The 12,134-nt window shown below is 39.6% G+C and overlaps 1 protein-coding gene across 1 annotated transcript; it reads left to right on the forward strand.

Moving 5' to 3' along the window:
- Nucleotides 1-3,147: 3,147 nt before the first annotated feature.
- On the forward strand, nt 3,148-11,825 carry LOC125484401 (beta-secretase 2-like; the record flags this gene model as incomplete). Its single annotated transcript, XM_048603004.1, has 4 exons — nt 3,148-3,364; nt 3,532-3,669; nt 8,376-8,510; nt 11,697-11,825. Coding segments are annotated over 4 exons (619 nt in total), but the record flags the coding sequence as incomplete, so codon positions are not given.
- Nucleotides 11,826-12,134: the final 309 nt, after the last annotated feature.

The raw sequence follows: 12,134 nt of genomic DNA on the forward strand, positions 1-12,134 counted from the left end.
GTGCAGGCGAACATCTGTTTAATGTGGTATACTGTATCCGCTGGTCCCGATGTGGCCTCCTCTTCATCGGGGAAACCAAGCGGAGGCTTGGAGACCGCTTTGTGGAACACCTACTCTCGGTTCGTGACAACCGACTGCACCTCCCAGTCGCGAACCACTTCAACTCCCCCTCCCACTCCTTGGACGACATGTCCATCCTGAGCCTCCTCCAGTGCCACAACGATGCCACCCAAAGGTTGCAGGAACAGCATCTCATATTTCACTTGGGAGCCCTGCAGCCCAATGGTATCAATGTGGACTTCACAAGCTTCAAAATCTCCCCACCCCCGACCTCATCCCAAAACCAGCCGTGCTCGTCCCCACCTCCTTGACCTGTCTGTCTTTTCTCCCAACTATCCACTCCTCTCACCTCAACCCCACCCCCACCTCCTACCTATCAGCCTCATCCCTGCCTCCTTGACCTGTCCGTCTCCTCTCCACCTACCTGCTCCTTTATCCATCTTCTATCCACCTCCCCCTGTCTCTTTATTTATTTCAGAATCCCCTCCCATCCCCCATTTCTGAAGAAGAGTCCAGACCTGAAACATCAGCTTTCCTGCTCCTCTCATGCTGCTTGGCCTGCTGTGTTCATCCAGCTCTACACCTTGTTATCTCTTATCATTAGAAATATTGTACTTTTTTAAATTTTGATTTATTAATTATGAAAATGTTGGAATTTGGAGTTTGATTAGATCAGTCGGGCGATTTTGTGCTTCCAAGAGTATGGCCAATAGAGTGGTAACCATAACTGTAAGTGATATCCTGTTTCATTTAGAGTGTGGTTAATCAAAACGATCCACATTTTATTGCATCTTGCACCTGAGAGTGCAAGATGAAAAGCTTTGTCCTCCTGTTTCTTTTTGGCAATGTTCCAATCCAGACCAAATCCAGTGTTCCATCACTTGTGTAATGAATGGTTGGAACAAACTGTTGTGGGTGTTTTACGTTAATTTCCTGCAGATATTTTAGGTTATCATCAGCAAAGTGGTTTTTTTAAGTATTGAGGTCACCCAAAGATCTGCTGCTAATGTCCTATGCTGCATCATTCACCCATCGCCTCTGCTCACTAACACGCATGGACTGTTTGATTTTAAATGTTCATCCATGCCTTCAAATCTCTCCATGGTCTTGCCTCTTTGTTATAATCTCCTGCAACCCTCCTGAATCGCTGCTGTCTTCCAATTCTGGCCTCTTGTACATTCCCAACTTTAATTTCTGAACCATTGGCACCAGGCCTTAAGCTGGAAAGGCCCAGAGCTCTGAAATTCAGGCTACAAACCCCTCTGCTTCCCTACTTCTCTTGCATCCTTGCAAAACATACCTCTTTGAAGAACCTCTTTCTCAACTGTTCTAATATCCCTGAATGGCTTGGTGTCAGAGTTATAATGTAAAAGCTGCCATTTAATTGCATATTGTTGCCTTGTGCTGTTTGTTGCTAAATCAATGAGCTGTTTATGTAGCTGACAAGGTGACATTGAGACACTTGTTCCTCCCTCTGTTTAGTTGCCAAGGTTTTGCTGGCTGTACTTTAATTTTCGTTTTTGTTTATGTTCTGCTACTTCCTCCTTCATCTCCCTGACTGGCCAACTCGGACCCTCTGCAGATAGCTGTCTTCTCTACGTTTCTCAAAATCTCCCCGTAACCTCCTTCCGAAACACTTCCCTTATAGCCCCCACTCCCACCTCCGACCAAGCGAGTTTACAGCGTTCCATTGCCCTTGACTGCTACCTGACATTGTTGCTATACAAACCCAAATTGTTTTCCTCCTAAAAACAATGAAATTAATGATCATATATCTGTCTCTGTTTGAATTCTGGTCCATTTCTTTAAATATGGATATGAAATCTTAGATATTCATTTGAACCAGTGGAACAGGGCCTTCTTTTGACATGTTCAAACAATGCCAGTGCTGATATTGCAGGGCTACCTCGTACTACAGTAAAACGTTAACTCAGATTATATGGCTGAATCCTATTATGGTTCCAGTTGATAATGTTATTCCACAAACCAGATTCTAGACTGAAATCTGCCTTGATAGATCATAGGTCATATGTTTTATTGTTTTGATTTTAATGAAGTGGTCTTTCACTGAAACACAAGCATTCATTGTTTCAAATTTGGTTTTAACAATAAGGTAGAAGTTTATTATGCGGGAGAAATGAAGGCAAAATAGAATGAACCAAATTATTTACATTCAACATGTTTAAGGATTTTTAAACGCAGTGAAAAATACAATCCCATTAATCCCAAACAGCATCATATTACTGTATGCCATTGTTTAACTTAGTTGTGTCTTCGATTCATACTCATAAGAATCTTGGTATCCTCTTCCTTGAATTGTCATATAACTGAATTTAAACTTTCTCAACTTCAACTAACCACTTCATGGTTTTAATGAAACACTTTTGATCTGGAACTTTTAAACTAAACTCTCTATCCCTAAGGTAACCCATTTTTAAGAATTCTAAATGATCATCTCCCTTTCTCAGGAGCAACCATTTTACACATCCAGCTCAATCAAGAATTTGACAGAACTCTCCAAACCAAAACTTCAAAATATCCTTTTTACAGGTATTTCTGCCTAACCACAACAAAAGATCCAGAATATTCTGTCTGAAAGCTTAATGAATGTACTATTTACTTGGTTTACATTGCAAGAATTTGCAAACAAATTTGTCTTTAAAACAAGTCTGAGCAGGCAGTTTTAAAGAAATCAGTAGGCTGCAGAAATGCTTACAAGTTCAACATTAAACCCCTTCAGGCACATTAAAAAAACCTCATTTGCCACTAGTTCAATTCAAAAATCTAAGCCAAGAAAATTATACTTAAGTAAATATAGGTCTCTCACCTTCTATTGCATTCCCAATGTGGAGCTGGAATCCAAATTGGACTCTGAAAAAAGCTGGATTTATCTTGCATGTCATGAAGTTGCGCAAGAGCTGAAGATTATTGCTTCTTTTTACTTTAGTTTGGATTAAAAGTTTTGTCATTTTATAACTAACCATGTCATGTTTATTCTGCATACTGAATGGTACTTAATGATGGATTTTATTTGTAAGTTAGTGGGATTCTAAACCTTTCTACTTTTTTATTTCTTTTCTTGTCCAGCTCGAGCACCTATATGTCTAGAGACTTGTTTGTGTCAGTCAGATATACGCAGGGAAGTTGGGAGGGTGAACTCGGCATTGATGTCATCACAATTCCAAAAGGACCAAATGGCACTATCACTACCAATATTGCCACTATCCTCCAATCGGAGGACTTCTTCCTGCCTGGAATAAACTGGCAAGGCATTCTGGGGCTGGCCTACAGTACACTAGCCAAAGTAAGTTCCATTATATTTCAAGTAATTTTAATGCTACCTCTTCACCCTTCCCAAGGAGGCTTGGATCAATTTTTTTTTAATTGAGAAGTCACTGTGGAGTCTATTTAGTAATCTGCAGCCAATTTGGGTTCCTTCCGTTCACACTCTGCCCATTCATTCATTTACAGCCATCCAGTTCTGTGGAGCCATTCTTTGACTCATTAGTAAAACAGATCAGGATCCCAAATGTATTCTCGCTGCAGATGTGTGGTGCTGGATTGTCGCTAATAGGTGAAGAGCAAGCCAGTCCCGCAGGAGGGAGCCTGGTAAGTTCTGAGAAAAGTCATGTGACTGTAAACTAAATATCAACCCTTTATGGCCTTCAAACAGCTGCTTGGACTTTTGAACCAAGGCCTGGGAGCCTTAAAATATGCTTGCATCAAAATTCCTATTCTTTGACAGGCTTAACTCTGAACAATTAAAAAGTTCTCGACATTCTGACTTGAAAATTTAAGACTGAGATGAGGAAGAATTTCTTCTCTGAAGTTTGAAAGTCATTGGAAATCTTTGCCATAGAGTGCTGTAGAGGACAGAGTTCTTGTGTATATTTAAGGCTAAAATAGATGGACTCTTGATCAGTCAGGGAATCTAGGGTTACGGGGAAACTGCAAGAAAGTGGATGTGAGGAATGTTGGATCAGCCAGCATCTTATTAAATGGCAGAGCAGACTTGAGGGGCCTACTCCTGTTGTTATTTCATGTGTTCTTAAAATACAGCAATTAACGAGGCAATAGCTATTAAGTGCAGCTGATTCCAATTTCAGACAGGACAAACCATTGAATCTGGATTACAAAAGGAATTATCTGGATGCAATGGTTTGGATATCAACAGCTTGCATTAAAAATGGTACTTTGCTGTTTAGAAATCTCAAGTTAAACGTGCTCAGAGAATCTGGATCCACATTCTGCTCAGATTTTGTATGGGTTAGAGAGCTAACTGCATGCATGCAAATTGGCAGCCTTTTTAAGTAAAACACTCCATGGTGCTCTGGCAGGCACTGGACTGAAATTGGAGCTGGTCGCAGGACACTTTAAGCTTGGGTACTCAGAAGATGCAACGCAGGCATTTTGTTAAGGAAGGATACATTGTTAGCACAAAGTGGAGAAAGGAAATCCCAGTATTAAGATCCTTCGTGTCCATAAGTACAAAAAAGAATTAACCCGAAAACACAGAAGATGAGAACTGATCTAGCGACAAAGACTTTGAGTATCTGTCTCTCGTTTATGTGACTTTAGTGAATGCCATTATAGATCCTTCTTTAACTCCTACATACTGACCTTTAATGTCTTGTTGGTTCAGGTTTTGCGATCTGCACAAAGGAAAGATATTCATTGTTAACCTCAAAAGCTCACTTAATGCTCTTGAGATATTTGTAGTGAGAAATTTAACCCTCTTACTCACTCTATAATTGAGTGTAGCGTTCTTTAATGGGAATTCCTAGGGTAGAGCTGCAGTGATGTCATCAAGCTTTCGAAGCAGCTAATCAAATTAAAGGATTCCCACAGGCTGCCAACCAAGGAATGGAAAGCAGTAATAGTCAAATTATCTTTGTAGGAATTTACACAGTGCAATGAAGTTTTGGCAAGGCTAGATTAGTTGTTTAGTAATAATTATTACTATGTAACACTAAATGTCCAGTTGTATCTGATTTGAAGAAGGCGAACCAATGATATGAGATGTCAAACAGTAAAAATGTGAGGCTGGAAAAGGAAAAGCTTTCAAACAAGTGATTTCAATGATTACTGGTTCTGAAGTTGGGGAGGGAACGTGAGGCCCACAGGACGAGGAATGCCACTTAGGAAATTCCCATTAGATTCAGTTTGTGTCAAGTTCTGAAGCTGTAGAATGATTTAGAGGGAAAATGCATCACTGCATGCTATCATCTGCTCCTGTAATTAATTATATTGCATCTTTCAAATTAATCCTCGAAATTTCAGTACAAGGAAATGGATATTTCAGACTTTCTTTTGCTCACTAAAACCTTTTTACATTAAAACTCACTCTTCACTTGCCTTTTATTGTTTAATATTTGCTCATTTGACTAATTTACACACAAACTACAGTATTGAAACAGGCCATTCTACACAGCTAGTGTGCACTTAGAACTAGGACAAATGCTCCCATTAAATTCATATCACCGGCCACTTATGATGCATTCTATATTCAAAACCTCTTGCATGAGCAGTGTCCTCAAACTCCTCCTTTAGGCTTCCAAGACCAAACTCTCACCATTTATATTTTCTTTTGATCTCTCTGCATATGAATTCTGTGCCTGTGTGCTTCTTGCTCACTTCACCTGATGAAGGGGCAATGCTATGAAAGCTTGTGATTTCAAATAAACCTGTTGGACAATAATCTGGTGTCGTCTGACTTCTGACCTTCTCCATCCCAGTCCAACACCAGCTCCTCCACATCAAGACTAAAACTAAATTTATAAACTGCATTTACGTGTGCCACATTTCTAGGGTGAACATATGGTGCTGCAGTGTCAGGCCAGAGCCGGCTGTATGCATGAAAGTTGGCTTAACCCAGACTAATAATAAAATTCAAGCAGTCCATTTTTAAGTTTATGCAGTACTTAAGCAAATCAAAGTTCTTGTATCTGGTTGACGTTTCATCTAGCTATTCTTCCCTGTGTAAATAAGTGCTGGTATAGTTCATGATGAAACTGAATAATCAAGATATTTCCAAAGATGAGATTCTCAACTTCTAATATTGAGTATTAATTGTAATGTTTGGGTTTAAAGGAAATCTTTGGTTTAAAGAAAGTCAATACTGAAATATTTAAGAAAATTATATGGGATTTGAAACATCAACCTTGGGATTAAGAGTGCCATTGTCTCCCTTACTACAAAAACTAAAATTTATCAGCTGCAATTAAGAGGAGCTACCTTACTGTGTAAAAGATCCCTGCATGGTGTCTTAAGAAACTGGAATTAGCTTGAAGAAATGGCCATCATGCACAATCTCACTGAGATTGATGTGCTGAATCACAGATTAGAAACAGGGGTTAATTTAATTCTACTTTCTTGCAGTGAAGTAGGTGCTGTCCTGAACTGCTAACCAGAAATATAACCGGGGTTGTTGCAAACTTGCTGATGACAACAATGCAAATCAAGTGAGCACATACAACTGCAGTTGACACCTTCCTCATTGGTTGCAGAAGTTGCTTTGAAATAGAGTTATAGAGTTGTACAGCATGGAGACAAACCTTTTGGTCAAGCTCATCCATATCAACCACATATCCTAAATTAATCTAGTCCCATTTGCCAGCATTTGGCCCATATTCTTCTAAACCCTTCCTATTCATATACCCATCCAGATACAATTGAAACATTGAAAAGGTATCTGACTACTCCACCTCTTCTGGCAGTTCATTGCATACATGTACCACCCTCTACATGAAACATTGTCCCTTTTATCCCTTTTAAATCTTTCCCCTCTCATCTTAAACCTATGCCTTCTAGTTTTGGGCTTCCCAACCCAGGGGAAAAGACATTGACTATTCACCCTGTCTATGCCCCTCATGATTTTATAAACCTCTGTAAGGTTACCCCTCAGCCTCTGATTCTCCAGGGAAAATAGCCCCAGCCTATTCAGTCTCTCCCGATAGTTCAAACCCTCCAAATCTGGCAACATCCTTGTAAAACTTTATGTTTAAAAATGTTATATCCCACTCATTACTGACTGGAATGGAATTGATCTTTCATTCAATCACCTCTATCCTCTGAGTTTTTTTTTGCTCATGGATTGTGTGCATCACTGGCTGGGATTTAATACAGCACTTTGCTCCCACCTCTGACCAGAGGGCATTGAGTCAACCACATTCCTGTGGATCTCAAGTCACATGTAAGTCAGACCGGTAAGGATAACAAATTTCCTTTCTTAACAGACATTAATGGAACAAATGGGTTTTTATGATATTCAGCATGGTCACTGTTAGGGCAACTCTTTGTTTCAGTTTTTTTATTGAATTCAAATTTTGGCATCAGCTATGGTGGGATTCAAATGTACATCCCCTGAACACTGGCTTGGATTTCTGGATTGCTAATCTTGGATCTTTGGAATACTAGTCCAGTGACATTGCTACAACACCACTGCCTTCCCACTGGCTCTATGTTTAGAGTCTAATTACGGTAAATGGATATTCTGTCACCTTCAGCTACAAGAAAGCTAATTTTTTTAAAAAAACATTATTCAATGAACGAACAAAATAATACAAACATCTTTTTCGAAAAATAGCCTATTTGGGTAAAATTTGTGCTGGAGGTAAAAGATATCCCTGCTAAGGATTGGTACTTTTGTGCTGTTGGTAATGATCTTTCATAGAGCTGGGCTCCTTATATTTCCTCTAGCTGCAATCACAACTTCTAAGCAGCGTTCTTTGTCAGCTTCTTGCCTGATATGTTCTTTTTGTTTTCTTTTCCAATTCCTTGTGCTTTATGGATGAGATTTTTAATTTGTGCTAAATTCGGGGCGTCCTTTTGCTTGCAATTCTCTTACAGAATCAAGATATGATTACATCCAGCCTGATTTATCTAGGACCCTTGCAGCCAACAGACAGGATATTTTATTGTATTATACTGGGCCAATTTTCAAAAAATTATTACTTTTCCTTGTTGAAATGTAGGCATAGCTGGCAAGGCCAATATTTCTAACTGCTCTTGAAGGTGATGGTCAGCCATATCCTGAACTCCACAGGGTATAGGCACACTCTACATCGCTGTATGGAAAGTGGTTTCAGAATTTTGAGCCAGAGACGATGGAGTGGCAATATATTTCTAGATCAGGATGCTGTGTGACTTGGAGAAAAGCTATCAAGTGATGGTGTTCCCGTGGGACTTTTCCCCTTGTCGTTTTTAAGTTGAGAATTTGGAAAGTGTTGTCAAAGGAGCCTGGAAAGTGTTCAACTTGCCTTTGCATTAAAATAATGTTGACCATTATAATGGAGCTTTTTTCTTGTCACTTTTAGGTGATGGGTGGAATTGAAGCGAGTCTGTATAAAGGGGATATATGGTACACCCCTATCAAAAGAGAGTGGTATTACCAAATTGAGGTTCTTAAACTGGAAGTAGGAGGACAAAACTTAAACCTGGATTGTACAGAGGTAAGCACATCATCGATTCTAAGACTTAATGTTTGCTGCAGGCAAGAAATTTTAATTGAAATGTGGGAGAGCATCATTCAGTACCTAATGAGAAATAATTGGAACTGATGCCTTCCATCGGTTCTCACACTTGAAGGTTGAGGCAAAATCAACCACACACAATGATTTGATTATAAAGGAGCTGTTTAATAGCTTTAGCATTAGGCTCCACATTAGCAGGCACAATACAAAGGCCATTCACTTCAAAGTGCTGGTATTCAAGCCCAAATGTGTTGTGCCTTCTATTCTTCAAGGCATTGTTGAGTTGCATAGGTAGAATTCTCCTAATTATTTTTAATTTGAGTCTTTTTGTCAACCTTAAGAAATCTAGTTGATGGATCAGAGCATGAGTGCAGAATGCAGCTGTATCAGTGTTGTAAGGCAGTGTGAAGGAGCATGTATGAGCTGCAAAGCTCAACAAAGTGAAGGAGCTTGCATTTGACAGCAAGGTCGTGTCGTTTGTGTATAGTTTTACCGAAGCTCATTCTGTGTGGGAAGACCATTTATTCATGTATTTGTAAGGTTAGTTTTGACTTTCTCAAATTTAAAAGGAATATTTGCCAATGTAGTTCTAACCTTTTTTATTGACTCTCATTTGGTTAATTCCAAGTGTTCAGTTTGCTTTCTTCTCTGTTGTTGAGGTACTGTATTGGAAGATGCAGTTGATAATGTTGAATGAAACATGAAAATTGGTAACTCAAGATTGCACTTTCAGTGTACAACTTGAAATTTCAAAATGTAATGGGAAGATTCTATGTTATTTTCTTTTAAGATGTAGCAGGTACAGTATCCTCGCTATTTCATCGACAATGTTCAGACACCATTGTGGACAAAATGTTAATGGTGTGTTTTTTTCCCTACTTAAAAACTAATGTGAAAATAAACCACCCTGTTTCTCACCAGTAATAGAAGCCGTGTGTAAATTGTGCGGAAATATTAAGTGACCTGTGACTTTTTGAGGGAGGGAGAAATGAAATGCACATATGCTATTTTCGCAATGCTGGATTATAGGACCCAAAGCTGTGCTAAGTGAATCAAACTTTCTTTTCATTTTAAAGTTTCCCCCTTTAACTTCTGTTTGTGAGGGGTGACATAAGCCTGCGTTTATTTTTTAGGGGTCTTTCAAGTGCTACAGGATACAGTTCATAACATTGCAATTGTGCCTTGTTTGAATTCCAAAAATGCTTCAAGTACCTGCAGTGGGGAGTGGAGCTTACCTGTTTAAAATATGTACATTGCAAAATTGCAGATACCTTCAGTATCTTAAAATCTGCAAATAATTGACTTGACCCTTGATCTTGAAGGCCAGTGAGAGCAGCAAGTCTGATGTCCCTCAGTTAAAGTAGTTGTACATGTCCCACTACAGCTGCGGGAAAACTAGACAGCAAGATATCCTGTTTCTGTCTGCTGTCCCATTGCTACTAAAGCTGTACAATTGTTAGAATTCACCCAATGTGGAATAGTCTGTAAACACTGGCTGGATACTTAAATACAAAGGACAGCTACTTATTCTGCATCCCAGTATGAGTTTGCACTTAAAAGTGAACAATACTTGCAAACTTAATGTAATCATTTAAACTGGCTTCTTTTATCAGCCTCGCCCTCCCTTCCCTCTAACTTCCTTCAACCTGTCAGAAAGGTGACTCAGCTTTACAAACCAGTGGTATTGGTTGACTGAATTGTTGCTTAGGAACGATCAGTCCATCTGATTTTAAACTGGCTGTTCCAGGATGTTGAACTATGAGCAGATCCACAAAGAATGAGGAATTTACTTTGTTCAAAGAAATATTTTGGGTCACGTTATTGTTGCTTAATCCAAGCTGGTTAATTTTGTGCCCAATGTCAGTTCAGCAGGTGAAGTGGTTTAAGAGTTGAACTTACCCTGACTGCAAGGGTTAGTATAAAAGTAGGTTTGTGGGAGAATGTGAATGGAACACACTGTTCTGAAAGCCAAAGATTAGATAAATGTCTTCTGTTTTATTTCAGTCGTGTTTCACACATTATTTTTATATTAGGTAGAATGAAAAAATTTACATTTGAATAGTGTCACTTATGCCTTTGGGAGATACTTTAGCATTTGTTTACTCAAAGTGAATGAGCCTGCATTTATATAGTATAGCATGGTGTCTCAGTTCTGCCTCGCAGCACCGAAGGACCCGGGTTCGATTCCACCCTCGGGCCTCTGGCTTATGGAGTTTACCAGTTCTCCCCCTGTCTGTGTGGGTTTGCTCCCACAGTCCAAAGATGTGTAGTTTAGGTGGATTGGCCGTGCTATAGTGCCCAGGGATGTGCAGGCTGGGTGGATTAGCCATGGGAAATGCAGGGTTAAATGGATAGGCAAGGGGGTGCATCTGGGTGGAATGCTCTTTGGAGGGTCAGTGTGGACTTGATGGACCAAATGGCCTGTTTTCACACTGTGGGAATCCTACAATTCTGTGATTTTTGTAACCTACATACAAACAGATGTACACTTTGAAATGTGGCCGTTGTTTCTATGTTGAAATTAATGCAGAGCAAGCCTCCAAAACAAAACTGAGATAAAAACGAAACAATCTGTCTTATAAAGTTTTGCCAAGGGATAAGTATCAACCAGGAAACTTGCTCTACATCAAATGGTACCGCAGGATTTTTGTACCACTTGAGATGGAAGAGAGGACATTGCTTTAACAGTTCAGCTGACAGATGGCACCTTCAACAGCCTGCACTCAGTATGACAGCCTAAATTATTACACTCAAATCCTCAGGGCAAGGCCTAAAATTGTATTACTAAGCCCCAGATGACTGTAAGAATGCTCCAGGAATTTTAATTTGTATTTACATAAGATTTTAAGAGTTGTTACTTTTGCAGGACTGCCTCTCAGTATATTGGTATACCTGGTAAATAAAGCTCTTCCAACCCATCGTTTCAACCTGGTTACTGAGTTAGTTCTGCTCTTGGGTCTGTATGCAGGGATCTACATTATTGATGGAATATCGAATGTCAGTGCTTGGGTTAGATTTATACAGGCCTAATGTTGACAGGTCAACTTGAAGTTGCATTGTCACTTCGCTCATCTTTCTTGGTCTTGTTTATATTTTGAAAGTGTTTCCCGTGAGAGTTATCACTTTACTGACACGAAATTGTGCTTGTTTTCCCTCTCATCTTAGTACAACTCTGACAAGGCCATTGTGGACAGTGGTACCACTCTCCTGCGCCTACCAATCAATGTGTTTGATGCAGTTGTAGCAGCCATCAAACAAACCTCAAAGGTAAGAGACTTACTACTGGAGTTGTGAAGATGTCATTCAAGGTATTTTTTTTCATATTTCAAATATAGGATGTGGACTTCATTGTTCAAAAATAAATTGACAAGTCATTACTGAATGTGGCTGGATACAGCTTGAATCCTTTCCCTGTCCTTGGCCTACTGTGACTTCCCCTCGTCACTTTTTGTCTCGTGTGTTTCCACATTGTACAAATAGGCCCAGGACTGCAGCATAAAGAACCTTTGTACTTGTGGGAACTGGAAGCTACATACATTAACACATAGGGCCCTATTCCCTGTACGGAAAACATGTACACACTCCTGTTTCAGAGATAGTAGG

This window comes from Rhincodon typus, chromosome 11 (genome assembly GCF_021869965.1).
Source record: "Rhincodon typus isolate 14 chromosome 11, sRhiTyp1.1, whole genome shotgun sequence".
Lineage (NCBI taxonomy): Eukaryota > Metazoa > Chordata > Chondrichthyes > Orectolobiformes > Rhincodontidae > Rhincodon > Rhincodon typus.